At 38.4% G+C, this 24,654-nt stretch overlaps 1 protein-coding gene across 3 annotated transcripts in view; it reads right to left on the bottom strand.

Moving 5' to 3' along the window:
• The window catches only part of AQP9 (aquaporin 9), a 47,910-nt gene extending 27,308 nt beyond the window's left edge, over positions 1–20,602 (bottom strand). Inside the window, exons 1-4 of one of the 3 annotated variants that reach the window (XM_075160200.1) lie at positions 20,291–20,602; positions 7,647–7,773; positions 3,993–4,130; positions 1,275–1,393 (exon numbers count right to left, since the gene is read on the bottom strand). In XM_075160200.1, the coding sequence (XP_075016301.1) occupies positions 1,275–1,393; positions 3,993–4,130; positions 7,647–7,773; positions 20,291–20,392 (486 nt within the window). In that variant the 5' untranslated portion in view covers positions 20,393–20,602. Of the gene's footprint in view, positions 1–1,274; positions 1,394–3,992; positions 4,131–7,646; positions 7,774–20,139 lie in introns of all 3 variants that reach the window. The other 2 variants (XM_075160199.1, XM_075160201.1) reach the window with 2 other exon arrangements.
• Positions 20,603–24,654: the final 4,052 nt, after the last annotated feature.

Raw genomic sequence — 24,654 nt, 5'->3', positions numbered from 1 at the left:
GTGATTTTTGGTAGTTCTGCTATGCCAATACAATCAGTTACATTGATATAAAAGTGTTTTATGTGACTCTAGCTTACGCTGAAAAATTAGACTAAATATGCACCTCTTTATCTAGGTATTGCATAATGTAAGAAAAAAAGTGAAGTCTACAAAGTCAAAACTGAGCAGCTAAAAAATTAGCAATTACCTAAATTAAGGTTGCACGTGTAAGTGTAACGTGAACTCAGTATTGCATATGTTAATTGAGCTGATGAAGGAAATTTTCTTGGAATTACTTTGATGGAAGTGCTGCTCTGCTTAAATCAAATGCTTTGTAAATGTTGATTTCGCTAATAATTAACTTAGGGGAAAAACAGACAAAAGTTTCAGCCATGTCAAAACATTCAATTTCTATACCGATTTAAAGAAGTTTAAGTTTGGGGGATTTAAACACTATTTTTATTTCATCTGGTTTTAATTTTGTTTTAAAATATCCATGGGCAAAAAGATCTTATGGAAAAGTCTGTTAACTGATCCAAAGCAAAAATCAGAATTGTCTTTCTTACAAAATTTCAAAACAATGTTTGGATTTTTTTGAAGTCAGATTTCACAATCTTCAAGTCCTTTATGTAAGGAATTCCTCTGCTCCAGCAATCCCTAGTTTTTTATAGCTTACTTACACGGTATATTTATTTCATGTATGCCTGAAGAAGAGGTAAATTGATTAGAAGTAGATAGAAGATATGATGGATAAGTGGGATTAGATGATACAGATTGGAAATGAAGTGGAGATTTTTTCAGATTCAGTCATTTGAAAAATAACAAATATTACAAATCTATTTGCAAAGAGAAGTTTAGAGAGGCTTATGGTAGCAGAAAACTCAGTTGTTCAAGGTGTGTTAATCTGGCACCTTAAGCATTACTTAAGGAATAATAGGTCCACAAAATGGGCTGGATTTTTATGTAAATGGACATAGCTCTGCTGAACTTTATGGAGAAACACTGATTTGTGCTGGTGAACACCTCTTACATATATTGCATTAAAGACATGTAGAGTGCAACAATTAATATGATGTATGTGGAAAGAACAACTTGAAATTATCTTGCTTTTAAAATACGACTCAGACGTAACCCCCACAAACAGCATTGCATTCTCACTGCTATTGTACACAGTGATGTATCACCAAAATGGTAAGATTCACCATACCCATTGGAGATCTATGTATTTTTTTAATGCTTGGTTTTACAGTTTTCTGTATGTTTAATTTGTAGATCAAGACAGCAAGTGCACTTACCTGATCTGCAAATCCATTTATGAGGGACAGATACGGAGCTGGATATGTTGCAAAGATATGTGCTGTTGCATTAGGTCCTGTGACTTCAAGTGTTCCATTGCTATACTCCATAAAGGCATCTATAGAAAACAGCCATTACCTGGTTGCACTTCTTCATAAACACTAGGTTTTCCAGGACTAGAATATATGTGATAGGTCTGTGCACTTCACATTCTCAACTGAAACTGATTGTTTTTTTCTGGGAGCATAGTTAACGGATTTGAGGTGATGTACTAATTAGAGTCTCCTGTCTCATCTCTCCTGTGCCTTGAAGTACTTGTTTTTTGTATCACAGCTTTCAAAATGGGGCTGTTTTTTTCCCCTGCTCGTTGCTCCAAACTCAGTGCCAGGGAGCATTTTCTGATTCTGAACACAGCTGCATTAATCTGTAAGAGGTGCTATATTTGGCATGATGCCCCAAAAAATGCACAGCATCCTGGTTGTACTGTTGTGGATTCCAGCCACATTACTGCTATTCCATGTGACAGTTGTGCAATGACTTCTCTGGGAATTACTTCTCCTGAGAGACCTCCTCTTCTAAAGGCGTTTGAATTTTTCACTCTGCTTGGGCTTTACACCCAACTGCTATGCTAGTCATCCAAGATGTGAGGGGAGAGGCTAGCCTCAAAACTTCAGTTCTTAGTATATTTAAGTTAGTGTATTTTTATATATAGTAAAGATTTATGTATATTGTAAATACATGTATATTTATGTTAGTATATTTAAAGAGTATTTTAAATAGTATAATGTGACTTCTGTGTTGGAATAATTTGCTGCCTTAGCAAGCCCTGAAGTGTTAGAAATAGGAAGATACTAAGATGAAGCACTCAAAAATCTGCATAGACAGACGTGAATAACAAATGCTATGCCTTTATTTCACTAGTGGACCTAGTGATGAGGTGATGCTTGTGAGTAAAGAAACAGCTCCCCGTCTCCCATGGAAGTCATGGTGCAGATGGTCAGCTTCTCCTGAAGCTAGCAGACAAATCTATTTCTCCTTGCCCCTGTTTTTTCTAGCTTTGCTTAAGGCCATGACATGGGTACAGAGAATATTTAATTGTTTACTTTGGTCAGGCTCTCTCATTTGCAGTGTCAGATTATTTTGTTGCATTTAACTATTAGAAAAAAAAGGATGAGGAAAATAAAATTTTTCAGCTCTGAATTACTTTGTACACCTTTAGAAAGGCCTCATGTTCAGCAGCCTAGCATATATATTCCCTCACTCTTTCAGGAGTATCGCTGAAAATGAAAGCACCTAGCTCAGATATGTGTGTATGGGGTAGATGGAGGTGTTGAGCTCATATGTCTGTTTTTCTACCAGTGAGTTTTCAGTGGACCTCAATGAGTACAGGACATTCCTGCAAGTTGCAGGAAGGAAAAAGTACAGAAGAGGTTTGGGAATTAATAAGAACGAGAGGTTCTTATTAATTCAACAAAAGTATTTGAGCAGCGATAGGGATGTGAGAAAATCCTGCACTCCTGAATAACAGGAAGAAGTCTCTAACCCTAACCCTAGCCGTAAGTTCCCTATCTTGGCTCTCTATCCTACTGCTACCCTTTAGCAGAACACAGTGAATCCACCCCCAACCCCATGTGCATGTTGACATACTGCTGCATCCTGGCCACAGCCCTAATCCTGGCTGGCTGGCTTGAGGAGGACTTAGATTCACATGGAAGTCCTGTTCTGGAATCCCACAGTTTCCAAATTCTAACACTAACCTTAAAACAAACAAACAACTCTCCCTTCTCCCCCCCTCCCCAAAATCCAAACAAACAAACAAAAAAACCCCACCAAACCCAAAATAGTTACCACAGTTCCTAAAGATTTTTCTGTTCATGATTACTACTGGTACTGAGCACCTAGCTGATATACAATGGGCATTTCCATTTTCATTTTTTCTCTGTTGCACCTAGACCCAGTGCTGTCTGTAGACATAATGCCCATAAGAGAGAGGCTTTGGAGGAGATGGGCTGGGACAGTAGAAGCAGAGTTTTGCAGTAGGTGATTGAAGCAACTGATCCGACTGAGTGGATTCATCAAGTCAGGGAGTCTGTTACTAAGTTTTTTCCCTTTGTGGCACACCGTGTGAAAGAAACACGCCTCAAGGATAGGGGTAATCTTTTTTTTTTTTTTTTCCCCCTTTCTAACATGTGACCCCTTTATCACTCTACCTGGAGTTCATTGCCTTGGAAAGGTACCTCTCCAGGGTGGTCTGAAGTTTAGTCAGGAGGGACTTGATCTCATATCCTGTAACCTCAATGAACGACGTTGGTGATACTTGCCTACAGGCACTTGGATCAAGTCTTTAATGTTTCTAATTTGCTTGGAAGATGAATAGCCCTATATCCTGGCTATTAAGTAATTTAAAATCCTTACTGAGAAATACATGATCTCAGAGTATCTGATTTCCCATGAATAATTTTTCTAAATTTCAGAACATTTCCTGGAGTATTAGTGTTTCAGGAAAGTTGTAGGATACCTGGAATATTTGAGTCTTTTTTTTTTGCCTTCAAACTCTTTATGCTGCTTCTTTTCTTCTTTATGGCTTTAGCTTCAGTCCTGCCATTAGCCCTGTGTGAACAAAGTCCTCTGCCTGCTTGGCGTTCATTGAAAAATTGGGGCCTTAGAGACTGCCTGACCTCTGGTTTGTCCTGTGAGCATGTCTAAGGTGTACTCACCATAATAAATCCCAAAGACAGCTGCTGCTCCAACAAATGCTCCTAGGAGTTGTGCTAATATGTAAATTGGTAATTTGGTCCATTTTAATCTTCCAGTCACGCACATGGCTAATGAAACGGCTGGGTTTATGTGACCACCTGAAAAATAAATCACAAAATAAGTCATATGGACGACTCAGATACATGAGAATAGGTGAAGGATTTCTAAAAATGTGGGCACTTTCGAGCACAAGACTAGTACATGCTTTTCTAGATGTTATTTTGCAATTAAATGCTGACTGCAATTAAAGTGAAACAAGTTGGATGAAATTGGAGGGGAGGGGGCGGGGAAGCCAGTATCCAAGATCCAGTTTCCCTCTTGATGTTTGCAGGCTGTGTTATTTATCAGACTGCTGTCCTGCAGCATATAATCTATAGATCTACACACAACTTTTCTAGAAAAAGCCTAAATCTGCCCTATTGGTTGTGATGGGAGGGTCCATCATTCTGCACATATTCTCTCTCTTCAAGGGCTTTGGCTTTTTATTTTTAAGGGAGAATTGAGGCAGCAGAACATTCATTCAGTTTTGCAAGCACGTATTAACATTAAGGACTATTACTGGCTTGATCATATATCTTGAGGCAGATCTGGAGTACCCTGGATTTAAGTCATGTTTATGTCCCTGTCTTCAACCTGGGGTTACTTAGAAACTCAGTTTTCATGAACATAAAATAAAGTAATGTTAGGGCTGTCCAGCTTCATGCTGACTGTTGGTAAGCTATGCCTAGATGGGATCTGGGGACAGCAGCGCGTAGTTCTTCATCACATGTTTTCATCAAGCTCCTACACCCTCCAGAAAGGTCCATGATAAGGAAGCTGATAAAGTAGCTGTGCTGAAACAGAGTTCTATTTCCTGTGGAATTTCCTTCCTTTGTATTTAGGAGTAGCTACACCTAAACTCACACATGGAAAAGATTTCAGCAACGTTGGAATTCTTTGTGACAATTTTAATTTCTAAAATATATTTATTATTATGTCACATGCTAGTCACTTCCTTCAACATCTTTTATCAATATAGAAAAAAAGTGTTGAATGCTTTTGGAAATCTTCATTTTTACAAGAAATAAGAAATATAAATTGCCAAATAAATAAACAGATGAAACAGTACTCCACAGTAAAAATACAGTAAAATCCAGGTTTTGCAAGGACATAGCAGATCCATGGCTTACCCTCCAGCTAAAGTCGCATTTCAGCCTGTATGGTTATCAGAAAAAAGTGGCCTTTGTCTTTAATAAAATAACTAAAAGAGCGTGACCTTTGTCTGTCAAAGGCTAGTGATGGAGAAAGGGCCTCTATGTACAGTTTCTGTGTTTGCTTGCACTTCAGGTCAGTGAGTCATTATCTTATGAAATCCAGGCACCTTTGATACATAATGAACTGACAAACACAGATAACAAGCTGGATAAAACCTTCTTTGTATCATTTCCAAAACTCTGACCTAGTAGCACCAGTCTTGAATTAATTTTGAATTCCTCGCTGTGTTTCAAATTCTTCAGCACAGAGCAAATAGATGGATGGCACCTTATTTAACAGCCCTTCATGTGAATTTTGATAAATTGTTGTCTTGTCTTTTGTTCTTTACTCTGGCTGGAATGAATAATTTTCCTTTCTTTCAACACCTGATATTGTTCCCCACCTGTATATAATACAGGGTGATTATGATGGCCAGGACAAGTCATAATAATATTAGAGATGTCTGATTAACATTAAATCTGAAAAGGAAAAGCCTAGTTGAAGGCTCTCAAGCTGACATAGGGGAGTTAAAAGATTCTTAGTTCCTATGCCACTGGTAGTTTCCTGGTTAAAAAAAAAAAAAGACTGCTTTGGACAGTGTGTTCCCCATTCTTTTGTAGTTGCAGTGATCACAGTCATGAGTTTGTTTGAAATGTTAAGTTGAAAAAAATGGTGGGAAATTATCTAGACATTGAGGAAAATTAGATGGAGGAAAGGCAAAAGGGGAATTTTCCTTGATAAAAGAGCTTAAATTCACCAAGTGTGCAGACTATATATTTTATGTTACCATGAATTTAGAATTTCATTAAGAACTGATGCAAAACATTTTAGCAGTGCTTAAACATGAGACTTCATGGCCAAAGAGCCACAGAATTTGCTAACAAATTCTCTATAAGAACTGATTTTCTAAAGTGTCCACTAGTAATCCTATGTTGGATAGTAACAGTCTATTGAAATATCTGTTCCTATTCTTTCACAGAGAAAATGCACTGCATGCAGAATCTTTTGTCATGGGAAAAACACAGGAAGCACAATACTGCAACATCTGCAACTGCTCTGCCCTGCTGGGATTGAACTCTAATCTTCTATATAATAGACATGAATATCCCTTAAAGATGAAAATGTAGGACAGGTTAGTGTCTTTACAGGTTTTTTTTCATGATACTGCATTAGAAGAGTTTACCTGCCTACATGTAAACCAGAAGCTGTAGTTTAAAGTTGTTCAGATAATAGGAATGTACTGCTGAATTAACTTTGTGTGGTATTAAGGAACCATTCTGCTCTGTTTCAATGACAGTAACAACACTGCCTGTTTTGCAGTACCTTGAGCACTTCTAATGTGAACTTAGAAACCTCCTCATGCATGATGTCTCTGTGAAAGAATTTATAAAAGAGAAGAGAAATGGCCACAGTAATTTCTGCTATAGCAACTATTTATAATGGCCTAGTTTTACCTAGAGATATATGCCTCTATGAGAACTGGAGTAAAAGGGCACCATTTGCTTTAAGAGGGCAATATAGACTCCACATACAACACAGAGTATTGTGTATTATAATACACAACACTGTGTATTGTTACAACCCATCATTTTCTATTTTAAAGGGAGAATATAAATGTTAAAAGCTGTTATGCTAATGTTTCTGATATTAATTTGACCAAACTGCATGGTGGAAATAGGAGACAAAGCACTATCCAATATGGCACATGTAGACACGGATTAGTTAGCCCAGCTACAGACAAAAGAGAGATTCCTGATCAATATATATCGAGGAAATGTTATAGCAGAAACAAAGGGGCAATGACAGTACATTGACAGTGTATCACAGAATGTATCTCTAGTACTGAATCTTTTTGCTGTTTCTGCTTTCTATGATCTGCTGCTTCTGCGAATAAGCAAACAGACAGGAGCAGACTTGCTACTGCCTGTCATAGGACACGAAGAGATAAATTGCACTCTGTAAGGGGAACTCTGCTCATTATACCCATTAGAGGGTGACTGCTGGATTCTGTAAGCTTTTCATGGTTATTTCTTTAAACACAGTCCCTATGCTGTCCAGGATCATCTCTATCGACAGAATTTTCAAAGTAAGACCAAGCAGATTTCTGGCTTGCACAGACCACTTTCCATAAAGGCCAGAGGTCTGCCAAGGTTTGCACACTGTAGTTCAGGTCAGCTTTTGGTGGAAAATTTTGTCAAATGCAAAGAATAGAAGGAAACAAGAAGAACACAAAAGATTGACTAGCGAACATCTGATGCAGACTCTGCTAATGGTGCTTGCTACTGCTAGATACATAATTGTTTACACCATGAAATGAAGTAATTTAATAAGCCTTAAAACCATGGCAATAAATGCTATATAAGAAAAAAAAAGTCACTTACCAGAAACCCCCCCAGACACATACACTGCTATGGTGACTGCCATTGCAAATCCAACCGATACTGTCATGGGCCCACCATGGGCTCCTCGGCTAAGGACAGCCTGTCCCACACACCCGCATCCAAGTGCCTGTATTTTAAAAGAGAAATGTAAAACCATGAGTATATCTGTCAAATGTTATTGGTTAGTTTGCAACTCCTGCTGCTGTCCAGGTATAGCTAAAGATGTTGTTAATATTGAAACAATGCTAGAATTTTAGATTAATGGCATGCATGCCATTGTTGCCTTTGCTGCATTGAACATTTGCTCTTTATTTTCCCCTGCTCTGTGACCAGGAAGAATGTCTGCTAATAAGGACATCTCTCTCCCCAGAAAACAGTTTTCAAGTACAATGATGGGATACAGATCAGAACTTGGAGCCTAAACACGATCTCAGAGTCTCTACAACAAATCTCTGCATCTGAAAGTGAAGAGGGAATTAATTCTGTGTGGTAAGTTTTCAGTTCCAGACTGTTGTTACAAGCAATGAAAAAATTACTATAAAAGTTATGAAAGATAATTCAAAAAGCTTTTAATGTTTAATGCTGAAACTCTGGAATGAGACAACTTACTGGAGATTCGAGTGTGTGTTACTGTTATGCTGCCTTGATATCATTTATTGCTCTATGAAAATATTTCACTGACTCTGCAGCTTAAACAATTAACTGAAGTGGGGATACCTGAATAGTTCACATTGGAGTATTCTCAATGGATTTAAACTAGCTTCCATTTTATATTGGTTCCCCTCAGAATGAAGTTCAGCAACACATTTAAATGTATGCTTAAGATCATGTTTATTCAGTTCTAAAGCTTCTGCTTGCTTCAAGCATATGTTTAGGTCCAATTAAAATTGGTAGGAAAGATTTTCAAAGGTACAAAAGGCCTTTAGTTTCAGATAGACTAGCTGATCTGTTTCTGCCAGAAATCAATTTGTGTCTTTGAAAATCTCCTTTTTAAATATATGCCTAAATGCTTTATTGAATAAGTACCCAACACCCTATGGAAGATATCAAATAATATCTATAGTCTGAAAACTTTTGCTTCTCAGCAACTGTAAGTGATCTGAATCATACCATTTCTGGGATGTGACTAGATTTATCTTGAGCAACCTTAATTACTTCGATGTTAAATTGGATATATATTTTTTATATATATATATGTTCCTCCTTTGATGGTACATGGGAATCTGATTTTTTTTCTTCTTCTTCTTATAAAATCATTCCATCTTAGCCAATGCAGTTGCTTTGGTTAATCCCCTTGCTTCGCTTCAATGTCCTGCAATTACTATGTGTCACCAATGACTGTATTGCAAACATTCTTCCTAACTATGCATATTTGAATACATAAAATTTAGTTCTTTTAGAAAAGCTTAGTTGCAAGGCAGTTGCATTCAGAAATTGCCAAGTAACGGGAAAATCTCTCCTGCCTTAGAAGTAGACTGTACCAAAAAGATTTGGTGATTGAGGTTTAACAAGCAAGTCCTGCTAGAATAGATGCAATTTAAACAGGCAAAATCATAATTTTGTTTCCATTATTTCCCCAAGGGTTTTAACTAATACCAAAATGTGACAGAAAAGCTCTCAATAAAATTACGCTTTTAAGCAGCTTTGCAATGCAGACGGAGTTTCTGTTATAAAAGTGTCCCGAGACTGTGTCTTATACCCAGGTGCAGTTCTTGCCTTGAGGTTATAATCATGCAGGCAAACAAAACACTGTCTGGTGCCAAAGTGTTACAGCTGTCCGATTACGTAAGGGTAGGGTGGTATTAGATAGCAGTAGTTTATTGGACTGTATAATCGAAAGTTACAAGGCATATTCCAAGCTGCAGTCAACTGCTGTGCAACGGATGACGTATGCTTACATTAGGCATTCTCTTATTGCTGTTAGTATCATACACCTAGCAATTCAAATGGTAAGCACAAATGCGCGTACGGATACAAAACCAAAACAAAATACATTTTAGTTGTTCGCAGCTGAAATTACATGGTTTTTTAAAACTTCATGTGAGACAAATCTACTCATCACGTATTTGTATGTTTAATTAATACGGAAAGAATGGGTACGCTGGAATTTATAAAGTCTAAGATTAGGGCACAAGTCTAGAGGAGGTGGAATTAGCATGCTCTAGCCTTCATTTTCCAGACTTCTCAAAGGGAGTATTCCAGAAATTGTACCAAGCAAGGTTTAGTGAAAGACATGGCTCAGACGTGGAGCAAGTTCAGTAGGCTGGTCTGGGGCCCTGTGTACACTGGGGTGCAGTTTGCTTCAGGCAAGCAGCTAGATCTACAGGTATGCACTTGTGTTCTGAAATGGCATAGACAAAGTTTTGCAGATTGAAGAGAAGGTAATTGTTTTGAAAATATTACCCCTTTCTGTAAGGACGATGAAAAAAGAGAACAGGAGTGGGGGAGATGGGTATAGAAAAGAAGAAGGGATAGTAGCCACATCTGTGTATATCAACTACAAATTCACAAGAAAAGGGAAGGAAATAACAGAGGGAGACTGTGGCCTCCCTCCCCTGATTAGCAGAACTGAGGAGAATCAAACAGAAAGAGCTGTGTAGTCCCCTTACATAATAGCTTCTGCTCTGCACGTCATAGGGAAATACGCAACTCCAGATGCTCCATTTTTGTGCTAAGCAGTTTCAGAAAACTGAATCTGCAAACAAGAAGGCATCCAAGCCAGCTTGAAAACAGCTGCACTGGCTTCTTGCTCGGTGGACACTGGTAAATGACTGCCTGCTCATGTACGATGAATGAACACTACTGCAGGCACAGTCAGTGTGTGTCCATTCTGGGATGGGGAAACTGGGAACTGAACCTGCAAATCTGAACCATGTTACAGTAGTATTTTCTCCATCTGCTGTCGTTTTAAGAAGGAGAGAAAAAAATTTTCTCATACCTGCTGTAGCTAGGTTGACATAAGTGGAAACTATCACCTAATCATGTAATTACATGAGCAGCAATTTAATACCCTGTGAATCTTTGCTTGGCTGAGTTAGGACCAACTAGATCATCAAGTTGTAACTAAATATTCTAAGTTTTTAGGCCAAGCTCAGCCATCAGCTGCACCCACACAAACTCACTGATTAAAGCACATGGAGTCGTTGGGAGTTCAATTTACAGTAGAATATAGCCAGATCTCTTTATCTTATCTTGTCCGGGTTTTCATCTTAGCAGTTGTCTATAGCCTGATCTGCTTAAATTGACCGGAGCAGCTTCATTACTGACTTTTTATTCACAAAGTAATTAAATTACTGTCATAAATAACATGTTTGGGTGTGGAAGAGCTGTCTGCATGTTCTCTGCCAAAAAACTTGCTTCATAGACATTAGATGCTTTTCTTTGTCTTGGATAACAAGGCTAATGTTAGGAAAGGAAAACAACTGGCCTCCAATGAGGATAAGTTACTGGTACTCCGTGGAAGCTTGCAGAGCTTTATCTCTATCCCACTCATCAGAGAGACTAAAGATCATTTCGCCTCCATCTGTGCTATTTTCGGGATTTTTGCAAAGGCTTGTAATAGCATTTTCAGTGTAAATAGGATTTCCTGCAAGACCTGAATCCAGAATTTTAGGGAATCTATTTTTCTACATGGTCTGTAAAGCTTTAGACATCTTAAAGCAGAATGCCTATATAAAAAAGGCCCCTTCTTATTGAACAGAGCTAGTGGTAGTGTGCATTCATAGCCTTACACTCTTACTGTAACATTGAAGAAGCAGCCAAGTCTCCTGCTTTTTACGGTGTGGAGACAATGACGTGTGTCTTGTTATATGTCATACATCGCCAGCTGCCAAGCTGTGGTGAGTTACATACCTACAGCAGGGTACCTGCAGGCAGAGCAGGGCCTCAATGGCCACACAACTGATGATGCTCTACACGAATACAAGAATTCAGCGTGCTACAAGGAATACAGAGTCAGCAGTTACAAAAAAATCATATTTTAATTATCAGCTATACACTTTCAACCAGGAAACACCAGAAAAATAGTTCAGAATTTCTATTTTAGTCAGTTTTCAGGACAGAACTGTACTTAAACAACCACCGCTAATTATAAACAATCTCCAAGGATCCCTCCACCAATTCACAATTTTCAGTAAGGATGCCTTTGTTCAGGGAAGGCAGCAACCCCGTCCCTTTCCCATGCCACGCTCCCACCTATGTTCTGTTCCCCAGACAGGCATTTCCTGCTAGCCCGCGACTTGTCTGCTCCCCTTTTTCAGACTGGAGAGACCTGCAGTACCGCTCTGGATTCTGCCGCACGTACGTATGTTCCCGTGCAGTGCTGTGAAGGGGACGGGCTTTCAGGGGCAGTGCAGTGCGTTAGCCTCAAGCTAACGTGTGCTTGCAGTGCGTGTCCTTCTGCCATCCTAAAGTTACCCATTCCAAATCTGCGGAAGCAGAGTGGTATTGCTGGGAGACTTGAGGACATGAGAGCAAGTCCTGGTATTTCACTTAGAGAAACCTCCATGACTTCTCCAAAAAGCCAGACTTAGCACCGCATATTTAGGTCCTTAAAAAGAGGGATACAGGCAGGAAGAGTCAGAGAGTCCTTTGGGGGTTGGGAGAAGCGGTTGCATTTGCCCTTCACTGCAGGTAGGGATCTCATTGACCAAAATTGCCCATGAAAACATTAGAGGGTTGTTTGTGGTTTTCTGTAGTCTTGTATGGTTCCTCCTGCCCCCATTAATATTTCCATATACTGTTAGTTTGGGTGTTGCTTATAAAACTAGTAAATAAACTTTTCAGATAAGAGACTGATTACTAAATTGATGATGTCCTTCTAAAGGTCTTTAATTTGGAGTGTATTTTAGAACTCACTTTCATTTCCAATCTCTTTATTTACAAAGCAAGTCTGCTTAAGAATTTATCTGTTGCATTTCATAAGAAGGTCTTTTATAATGGATTAGAAACTTTTTCCATACAGAGTCATATTTTTGCTATGTTTGTGTATTATGTAGGGCCTTACTTCAGACTGGGCTCCTAAGCATTCTTTCAATAGGGACGATAACGCTAACAGTAACAAAAATAGAGACACATTAGATCTACTAAAATTCAGGGCATTAGCTCTGCAAGAATTCAAGTTGCAGGAAACTCCTGTTCTTCCCAGAAAGAGCAATCTTCATCTAATTTCATGTTTAGTATTTGCTATCTTTTGTTAAATCAGATAGTACTTAAAATTTTTAAGGTGAGATAAAAATACAGCTTACCAGTCAATACTTCAAAAACACATGGCTCTTATTTTATCAATAATTAAGTATTTTGGGGGGGGGGGGGAGGTTCTGTACATTACGATTTAATCAAACTTGGAGTAATAAAAAAATCACTATATCCGTTCTCCTGATGATCTCCTGGGACACAACCAATATCCTCTTGGGTTCAAACGGATTTCCCTTTATTTTTTTCAGACTTGCTATCTAATAAAATAAGGGTTTGAAAAAAAAACTTATCATTTAGTTAATTAAATAGTATAGACATAAGCCTTAAAATGATTGCCATTTTGAAACCATTTCTTTAATGACAGAAAACATTACTGCTTGGAGACATGAATGTAAATTTAATAAGGCTTTGGATGAATTGTGTATATAAAGCTTTTAAAATATATAAAGATCTGGTTCAAATTGCTCTGTGGGAAAAATACAGTGAAAATATTGAGGGACATTCTGCTGTGTTATATAAACTGATGCTTTTACATTTTTATTATTGCTTTTGCACATGCAATAGGAGACAAATAAAAGCTTGAAATCACCTAGAGAGAATGCAAAAGTCTGCATTCTCTCATATTTTATTATGATTAATAATGCACTCTTCATCCTGAAATGCTAAAAGGCTTTTCTTTCCTGGATTATATAGGGCAACTGGCTTGAGTCAGTTTCTTCAGTGAAGATTATTTTTATTTTCTTACTAAGTTTTAGAAATTCAGGAAAGAAAGGAAATTAAACATTTCATATTCAGATACAAACTTTCAGGAGTGAAACATGGCCCCTTGCCAAGAGACTAGGAAGAAAAGACTGGGCAAGGGAAGAAAATCTTACTTAGTAGCTTCTTGAGCAGAAAAAGAGCCTAGTCAGGGGCTGCTTCCCTCTCAGCTTACTCATTTATTCTTGAGCTGAGATGTGCTTCTCTGCTTTGCTTCTTACATCAACTGAAAAGATTAAAATCTTTCTAAACTCTTAAAATGTGTTTAGTCTCTGTAACGGTGCTTGGGGAATTGTACCATTCAGAGAGAGTGCGGGAACGAGCATTGCGGTTTCTGAGAAAGAAGGTTTTCTGTTCTCTCTTAGGAGTATAAAGGGACATGCATCTTTTCTTTTCCTTTTACCTTTGGGTGCAGGAACAGGGTGGCTGAATCTTTGCTGTGCCCTCATGGTTGGAGGTGCATGGTTCTGAGTAATTAAAGCCTCAGTATGTTCTCTTCCTAAGCTGTTGTCTGTTGGAAAAAAAAGCTGAATGCTTTTAATAGTAAAAAAGCCTTTGAGGAATGGGCTAGAGGAACTGAGTCCAGTTTGCATTTAAACCAAACCATGGATTGGAAAATACACTAGAATTCACTTTCAGCCAGAATGATTTATTGAAGTGTTGAGATCACAAAGATATAAACTCACTGTATGGCATGAACTGCATTTATTATCTTTTATTCTGTTCTCCAACTGTTTATGACAGTTTTAAAAAGTTATTACTTTTATTACCTTTTTTTATTTGGCAAAACTTTTGAAAAAACAGCCTGTAAATTTGTGTCTGTAAAACGTAAATTCAAGTTTTGCACTCACAGTTGAATGTTGGAAGGATACAAGTCTTCTGTGAGGCTCAGGGAGAATGCCTACACTTCAGTCCTATAGATGGAAACTTTCTGGAAAAAATGCATCTACAGAAAAAGGGCTTAGAAAATTAAGTTCAATTTACTGGAACCTCTTGGTTAAACAACGAGAGCTGAGTTATGTGTTGGGGCTGATGTTGCAGACATGAAGATAATTCTCTTTTAAAACTTTCATGGAACACAGAACATCTGAGTCACCTGAAAGTTTAAAATGTCATATACTGGAAAACTTAAGTTTGTATTGAAAACAAAAGATTTCCTATGACTTTTCAGAATTATTTGCTGTAATAAACATTTCAGGGTAAAAAAAAAATTATGTAACCTTCCTTTCAGTTCTTTCACACTGCTAACTATTCAGCTGAATTAAAGAATGACTTCAGGGAACAGAAGTGTTGTTTAGGAAAAAAAATGTTAATTGGTTTTGATAATAGTAAAATTATAGAAATAATATCAGTGTGCAAGAACACCTCTTTCACCTCAGCGCGACTAAGGGTCTTCGTTACCACTTTGACTTCTGTTTGCAATGCTGATTTAATACAGTAGCAAGAAAGGAAGAGTTTGCACATCTTCAGCAGAATCACTAGCAAAATTTCATGCCATCAAAATATATGCAACTGGTACATTTGTAGAAACAGAAAGGACTCTGAGTTAGTGATGACAGGGAAAGGAAGCATCTTATTCCCATAAAATGAGTGGGTTTGGTCTGGAAGTGCAGGATTAAATTCCATGACATTAGATTCATGAGTGACTTCTATTATTTATTGGTTGTACTATAGTATTGCTGCTAGAGACCTTAATGTATGGATCTCTGTGACATAAGAGCCACTTTTCAGAATGCAAACATTGCTAAGGCCCATGGTATTTCTAGCATTATACAATATTTAAAAAGCTGTTGAGTGACATATCAAAATACCAATTATAAATAGGTTTTAATAACCTTTTTATCTAGCTTTGACAAACTTAAATTCACTGTCTAAGAGCTAATTATACAAGATTCTATACTCCAAGAAATTCATTGCTGATGGCAAACAAGGTAGCTGTTAGAGGCTACTGCTGTTTAATTTTGTACCTTAAACAAAACTCGCTATAAGAAATTTCATCCTATACAAAGAGTCTCCCTTTCACAAAAATTTAGAACACAGAATATATCTTTGTTTATAATTTCTAAGTAGTAATTTTGTATTAAACGCTAAACACTTATTTAAGGAGTAAATGATCAAAAGCTACATTTGCTTTCATGTAATAACATCATGTAATGAGGATTCTAATGCATGTTTGGAATAAGGGATATATATATTACTGTACAGTATTGTAATTAACGTGCACTGGAATGTAGGGCCACAAAAAGAAAGGTATGGAAAAGTTGTTTAAATTTTAATCTTCTGGACAGAGCAAATCCATGGAATGTCATACTTAAAGATTTTTCAGGCAAGACTAAACTCCCCAATAAAGCAGGAGCGATAACTTACATAATGAAGTGGTCAGAATATGAAAACAAGAAAAAAATATTTTGATAAGCAAAAGATAAATGCCTTTCTTCTCATTAGTTGGATTATTTGTGGTGTGGGGTGTCATGAATTCAATTCATGCTCATGCACTGCATCCTCTACGCACACAAAAACATTTGCTTCAGTGGGAGTTTTGCAAGAGGCTCCCCACCTCCAGTTGGAGACTAAGCTTTGGGATAGGAATATATATACTATTCACTTGTCTTTGTATGCTAAATGGAAGCCTGTGTTCTGTTTCAGCAAGGAAGCATACACTGCTCTGGGCTCAGGAGATACTGGCTCCTGTGCAACGCCTTTCTGGGAAACTGTGTTTAGTACGGGCTCTTGAGAGTGAAAATGAAATACAAACTATGTTAGGTGAGCAGTAGCTGGTAAAGGAAGCCACATGGCCCATTTGGCTTCTCTTTTTGGAACTGTTCCAATTCAGATATACTTAATGGTGTAAGCCAGAGTAAATCCCATTTTGTCTGAGAGCAATGCAGCCAGGTTCCAAAGGGGAAATATGGAGAGAAGCATGACTAAAATCAGAGAGTCAGTTGGATAGGTGAGTTCCAGAGAGGCTCACTGAAAAGTCACATAAACCATCTATCGGATGCAGCATGGCTTCTTGACTCTTTTGTGCTGGCATCCAGATGTTCTTCCCCAGAGTAACCCACAGGAGCCCCAAGAGGAAATGTACTGTACCAGGAGACATGTTGGAGAACAAAAAGCTCTCCAGAGAGCTCCTTCTCAAGAGAGGCCTCAGGGGTAGCCCCAGCCACAGAAGCCTGAGACTGTGTCAGAGGCTGGGAAATGTGTGTATGCTCTGGCCTTTCAGCCACCATGGTACAAACGGGCTGGTGTTCTCCCACCTCAGGGACCTGTTGCATAGGTGTAGGCTGGAGGGACCAGTCCCACAAGTTGGTTCCAAACACACTGTGTAAAATCCAAATTACTCAGTATGCGTTTCCTGGAAAACAGCTGTCTCCTTTTCAAATTTTCATTGAAAACTTTATGGGTAGATTGTGGGTTTTGTGGATATTTATTCTAAATTACAAATGGCACAATTAAACTTTGCAGGCTGGGGGTTTACCATGTGACAGCACCAAGGTAAATGCAAATATAAATACCCAGCATAATGCATGCTCCTCATTGCCTGTACTGCAAATGTAACTTAGTTACGTTAAAACTGCATCACTCCATTTGTTTTACAGAAATCACGTAAGAGGTGAAGTGCAACATTTTCTTTTTCTCAGCTTGATGGAACCTTCAAAAGTGAGTATGATGTAGTTCAAGACAGTAACCAAAAGCTCAGTGTAACCAAAGCCACGTGCAATTTGCATTTGGTTATGGACTGTACATTTTGGGTTTTCTGTCCCAGTTCTTGTTCCAGAGTTAGAGAAGCTGTGCTATGCCTTGGGGAATAATTCAGGGCTTGATACTAGTTCCCCTAGCAGAGTATGTCTGAGAGTAAAATAGCCTAATCACCAGGAGGATTACCCGGACAGGCGATAATGGCAGCTGCTCTGTATATCGTCGGATCTGTCTATAAAGCAGGGCACTTCCAGGTTCCTCGAGTTTAGTGTTCCTCACTGGACCCTCTAAGAGGTTGAAATCAGGTGCTTTGATAAGCAGAGAGAGGGACTTACACAGGCTATGTCTGTATTATCAAGTCGTGCAGTGCAAGCAGCTGGTTCAGAGAATCTGACTACGGACATCTCAGGAGGGATTACTTAAGAGTATCTCCAGTCTGATCCACTGGACTAAGCATCCAGACTAAGCATAATGGTCAGCACATTTGCTGTGATTCTGGAGCTCACCTTCCACTTTAGTTTCATCTGAAAAGAATTCAGTTTACATGCTCTGAGACCATGCTGCAAGGCAAACCACAGCATATTAAGTAGGGATGACCAAGAGATGTTATCGAACCTGTATATCCAGTGACTTTCTCAAGGCTTGTTGTCTCAAATCTGTTCAACATTGCAGGCAGAGCCCTTCTCACTCCCAGGTGAAGGCTTGATTTTTGCCTGATGAGTGATTTCACTTTCTAACTGTCCTAAAATTAATCTTACAGTTTGTACATTTTCCAGTTTGGAAAATAATGTTGCAAGGCTTGAGAGTTACCAAAGATGGTAGTTTAAGCTCTTAATAGTATCTGGTCTGTGATGTTGTTCTCCAGAAAAAATAGAAATAGGTGATTTGGGGGGACAGAATTTCACCCTGCTAACTTCCAGCGGTGCTAGGTTGGTCGCAGATTTAGGTACGGTCAGTTAGCATTGACTTCCAGACACAGCCTGTGGGTGATAGAAAGGTTCGTCCCTGCCTTGCTCCCTGGCACAGGTGCTCCCCACAGGCTGTAAAACCCATCACAGTGAGGTGAAATGGCTTTCAACAAAGATCTGAATCAATTGTGCTGTAAGCCGTGAACTCTCGTCTCACTTTCGCTTTGTAACAGGATTAAGACATAGTAATAGGGTGGTGGAAGAAAGCTATCATTTCTTTTGCATACACAGTGTCTGTATTTCAAGGATTTCTGCCCTCTGACTTACCAGGGCACCCCTTTCATTAGCTCCACTTTAAGTTAAGGGTTTAATATTTATCTGTTCTTAAAGAGAAACTACTTACTAGCTGACAGAGCCTAAAAGCAATAGCAATAAATAACAGCAGAAAAGTCAGTTTCTTCATAATAAACGCTTTGTACTGCCGCTAACTTGCGCAGTTGAAACATAAATCGAGGTATCCAAGCACTGAGAAAGCTGCAGTTTAATCCATGTGAGGCTCTTCTCTGCTTTAAGCCAAGGTTGAAATTAGAAAGGGTAAGATAGAATTGAGAAACTCAGGTTATCAACAACAATTTTGTAGCTTCATTTTCTACTATAATCATATGGTGAATATACTAGAAAATGGGCTCTGGGTTTGCATTTCCTTCTAGTCTTGTGCAGCAGGACGTTAAATAATAGCATTTGCAGTCTACTCTGCACTTTAATACGTTTTCTTCACTTGCTTAATTGTATTAATGGAAAGACGAGGATGATCTTGTGGCGAGGACAGAGTACTGGAAGTCAGGTGATCTGGGTTATATTCAGAGTTCTGCCACAGGCTTCCTGTGTAATGTAATCAGGTTTGCTAATATATAAAATGAAGATAATGACATTTCCCCTCCTTACCAGGGTGTTGTGACACTTAATTCATTAATGTTTGTAAAGTGCTTTGTGTTCCTTGCTTCTAAATGTGCTCCTTACTGTAATAATGTCTTATGGATGGTATTAAATTTGAGAATAATGTTACTTCAGTGCCTGTGCACTTCAGTTGGCTGAAGTGTAGTAAAGACCATTATTTTCATGTATTTTATGAGCTACTGGAATTTTTTAGATGACTTACTTGAAATTTAGCTAATATAGTTCCAGTTATAAAATATACTTTGTCAGCACTATGCCTGCTTCTTATTTTTTTCTGTCCTTTCACTATGATGAAATATTTAGCAATAAGCAAGACTGTCTTGTTCAGACTAACAGCAGGAAAAAAGAGTTTGGCATAATACTCGAGCTGCTTGACTTCCAGCTCTGCTACTGAATCTGCTCTCTGCCCTGGTAAATCGCTGAACAGCTCTGTGTCCCAGTGCAAAATGCACAGAAAAATTGAGCAAGAAATTAAGTAAAAAAAATCTGGGGATATGAAAATGGGGAGTTTTGGTATTTACCTAAATTGTAGCAGCATTACAGGACCAAGCAATTGTATAGTTTATGTAGTATACAGTTAAAACAAAAAATAGTTAACTTGCAAAATCTCTGAAGGTTTGGCAATGCAACTCCCAATAAATTCACTACAAATCACACAGCTAAATTTCTATATTGCACAGGAAAATAACTCAGCTAAAATTGTCTTAATGTGCATTACAGTATGTTTGTTAAAGCAAATGGAAGTTGTGCATAGAAGTGAAAGTAGAATAAACTGCTGAGTTTTTTAAAAACAAAAGTGAGGGTATTATTAACGTTCATTGTGCATATCTGGATTTTTCAGAATGTGGTAGTTCACTGAAATTCTGCTCCTATATGAAAACAAATGCTTATCAGACAATTGTAATAAATAATGCTATCTGTTTTTAATAGCCAGTGATAATTACATCAGGTGAAGAAAGGAATTACAAACTTACCATAAATAGAAGCAATTCATTCAAGGCTGTACAATGTTTGTCAGGCAGTAACCACGCTGCTGGTACAGTACAAGAAAAAGCATACGTGTCCCCTTACAAGCACTGTCCAACATTAGATTAGTAGGAAGAAAGGAAAGCAGCTGACACTTACTATCAATATAAAAGTTCCCAGGAATTCTGAGAGGGCTTCTTTAATCAAGCTGTTCTTCAAGGCAAATTTCTCCTTTAAACTCCTTTTGCTCTTCCGGCTCATTTTGGCTTCCTCTATTGCTCTGGTGCCCTAGTTACAAATACACACAAAATTTGCTCTGTATTCGTCCCTGCTTCAGCTGAACTTTGACACTTTTACTTATACATTGAAATTTGAGATTTCATCTTGTACAGCCAGTGAAATCATCTGACTGCAGGCATTGACAGAACCAACTCAACATGCCCTAACAATTCATCATGAGTTTTCCATCCTGTGCCTTCTCTGAGAACACTTCTATTTATACTGGTTAGATAATACCAGTAAGTTCACAATCAGAACTCTTCCTTTTTCTTGCAGAATGGATTAATCATTACCTTTCCTGCTATGTTACTTTTTTTTTTCTGGTAAAAATGAATAAAACTTTGTTCCTGTCACTCTGATTAAAAAGAAAGGCAAAAAGAGAAACCACAAAGTAAGGAACCAAAATATGGTTGAAAATTTCTCTCTGACCTAGATTGGGATTTAAACCGTGCTACTACTGGCTGTCCAAAAGCTTTTCAAGGGGAGGTTGTAAAAGAGTGAATGCTTGTGAGAATGCTGTGCTCTACCCTGTAAACAAAAGCTCCTATCTTGTCACTTCTGAGGGATTTCAGTGGCTAATAAGAAATCTTACCTTGGTGTAGTATGTTGAATTTGTATATTCACTCACAATACTCTTTTTGGACTAAATGCCTGGCTCTCTAGTGACCCGCCCTATTTACAGAAGAGCAATGAGGCAGAATAAATTAGGAACATTTAATGAAATCTGCTTCGGTCCAGTGGCTCCCTATAATGCAGTATAGGCAAGTGAGATACTGAGTGACTATATGTCTGTTTAGCTTAAAAGTGCATAGGTGCTACAATATGAAGTATTATAATACTATTTTCCATGGTCTTAAGACATGAAGTTGCTGAATATCTCAAACAATCGGGCCTCCTAGAGAAAAATATTACACTCTTAATCTCTTAAGCATCTTGAATGGTTTTATCAGATGTGATACTGGCTTGACTAACATGCTGTCTGGTTGGTTTACAAGTATTTTCTGTCATTTGACTTGACAGCAAAACCTTAACCCAGTTCTGGAAGATTATTTTGGCATGTGTTATAGACGCTCGGTGCCTTGATTTTATCTACCCTAAACCTTTTTCACTTTGGTGGTAAATATATTTAGGTCTGTCAGTACTGTTGTCTGCTGTAAAGCTCTCTGCTGTAGACCTTTACAGAATTGGGCAAATGGGCCACTTCTGTTATCCCATCGGTGCTCTTCCTTGCCTCAAGCTAGGACCTGATGCATGTTCCCTGCAGCTGTAGTCACCTTATCATGACCAGCTTCATCCCTTAACCACCCAGTTCACCCCCACCACCCAATTTTAATCCTTAACCGCTCCTCCATGTCCTTTTACTCACCTTTCTCTACCTCTGCATTCAAATACCACTCTGCCTTTGGCTGATTCAGAAAATGCTGGCCTGTGGAAAGCCACATCGCTGATGAATTATGAGATGACTGCATCCGTACTGGTGCTGCATGAGTCAGCGTGAGCACCTGTGCAGCAGCAGACATGCTTTGTTGTAGGAGTGCTACAGGTCCTGCACTACAGGACCTGCCTGTAGCGCAGGTCCACGCTTGCACAGACAGCTGGGAAGCCCCTGAAAATAGTCCGTGTACGGCAGTTTGAAAACCTTTACCCTACACCACTGCAAAACAAAGATATTATTCAGGACTTTAATTATCACAGCATGCTAAAGTATATGTTTATTATGTCTGTGAGAGAAGTCTTTCAGAATTATGTATACAGTAGAACTGAGGGAGGATGCTAGGGAGGCCATTCATTACAGCAGAAATGAGATAAACCACTTCCTCTCTTCCAGGAAAATGAGAAATAAATAAATACGTTTATGAAAGCAATTTTTAGTTGTTTGTCCATAGCAGTTCTTTCTCTTATGCAGATGCAGGTCTCCCTGATAAAGTAGTATGCAGAAACCTCTTAGTTTAGTCTCATAACAGGTGTGAAGGCATTAATGCTATTTTTCAACTAACAATAGGGCAATAACATGCCAGAGAAGGAAACCCCTACTCCTTTGTCCAGATCATGTTGCCTCCCTTATAACAATTTTCTGTCTTTACAGGGTGGAAAACTGACACAAATATGTATATTTTACATTTGCTTTCTTCAGACTTTCTTCAATGCTTTGTAGAAATCACATGATTTAACTCTATTAGTAAGAACTGTGATGCTAAGTTAGACCAAAGGTCCTCCTCAGCTCCGTAACCAGATTCAAGCAGATGCTCTAAGAAAGTATAGAAGAACAGAGTACATAGGGGATGATTCCTCCCTTGGTAAATCCTTCCAGCTTTTGACAATTGGCAATTTAAAGTCACTGCTATGCTTCTATTTTTCAAACAGAAAAGGGGGCAACACAGAAAATTTGAATTAAGTTTCTCCTTTTATTGTATTCAGAAAAAGGTTCTAAAGACATGTCTCAAATCTAACAAATGTGTATGTAGCATTACAAGAAAGACAAGTAAAATGTAAAGATAAACATCATGAAAGCTTTGACCTTAATTACTAACCCATGTGGTCCATGCTCCGTGTTACTGTCTTTTAGTCACATGCAGTGGACCAGCTGGTTGAACAATGGAAAGAAAATACACTGTGATTACTGTTTTCTACTGATCTCCCTCACCTGGGCCCTGATCCCAGAGTCATAGTGGTAAGGATACTGGCAGTGCCATCCATAAATATCGACAGCTGTGGCGCCTGAGGGAAGAAAATGCAGACATCCTTCAAAAATGGAAGTCGTATATAAGCAAGGAGCATAGAAAGAGCATAAACTCTGTAGAACCGCAACAAAGCTGACCAAAAAGATTTTAAGATTTTGCCAAGAATGTGGAAGTAGTATAAACTTTTTCAAATTCCATCACCAGAGGAGTCCTGCAAGACAGTAAGTAAAGCTATAGAGGATGAAAGTGTAGAAGAGGCATTCAAGGTGGCTAACTCCACAGCTAAAAAGCTAAAAGAATTATTTGCCTTGCTAAAGAACCAAACGTTAGGTGGGCTGAGCATGAGGAACTGTCCTAAAATGAATTGTCAGTATGAAAGACTTCAAGAGAACTTGATAAGTTAACCAGTAACTAACTGCTGGAGCTGTGCAGTGTTTCTGCCAAGGGATTCAAATGTTCAGCTACAGAAGTGCTACTGCCAGTGGGTTGTTTTTTGCTGAACCCGATCCTAATGCCAGCAAAATAGAACATAGGTAAACGTACCACTGATCCACTGGTCTTTCAAAAGAGTCCTCCAAGGGTGATCATGGGAACTACAAAACTGTCAATGTGACTTCTATGCCAGGAAAATTAGATGAACTGTTGTAAAGGATAAAATCAATAGACGTTAGATAAAGCTGATACTCTGTAGAAGCATCAAATGGATTCTGTTAAGGGAGGTTATGCCTCACAAATCTATTGGCATTCTTTAAAGACATCAAAAAGCACGTTGATATTATTGTTCATGCTTGAACGTGTGATCAGCATAACCTTAGATTGCAAGACTAAGACCCTTGGAACCCTTACCCCAGGGCAGTCTGGACTGAACTATTTCTTCTCTTCACCTGGATTCAAGTAGAGCAGGAATTCACACAGTGTATATAATCTAACCATTTTTACAGTAATCTTCACTCCTATAGAAATAGCAAAGTAGAGAATAATACACATAGCTCCCACAGTTTAAATCCCATGGGTAACAGTATATGCTGTACTGAATTTTTAATAGCGCATTATTCAGAGTATCACATAAACTGTTATTACTGATGTAATAAAACCTAAACCAGCACAGCTGGAGAGACCAAGGCTATAAATGCACCATATATATTTTTGTATTGTAATAATATGGGCCAAATTATTTTTAAGTCTAAATCTGCTGATTTTAGCTGAATTAGACAAAGTCTAAATGTATACATCTACTATAATTTGTGTCCCTGGTCAAATGCCTTTGCCTAATTTATATTTATGTTTTCATACAGAAACTGCTGCATGGTCCATTCTCTGTTGTATGGATACCTGCTGCTGTGGAACTCAAAGAAAAAAATTCAGGTGAGGAAGATCTGAACACACTGTAATTCTGCATTCTAAGCTTTTTGAGTACATAAAAACCCTATTTCTTTAGTTCTTGTGTTTTCTGATCATCCCTCTGTTCCCTGGTGAAAAAGTGCTCATGGGGGCAAACATCTGCAACGTGCAGCTCAGGTCTAGCTGAGCCCACCTTGGAGGAGGGTAGGGCACGTGAAGTGA

Source organism: Calonectris borealis, chromosome 11 (assembly GCF_964195595.1).
Source record: "Calonectris borealis chromosome 11, bCalBor7.hap1.2, whole genome shotgun sequence".
Taxonomy (NCBI): Eukaryota; Metazoa; Chordata; class Aves; order Procellariiformes; family Procellariidae; genus Calonectris; species Calonectris borealis.
Note: the sequence above shows the minus strand (reverse complement) of the source record. Positions and strands in the feature narration are given on the sequence as shown.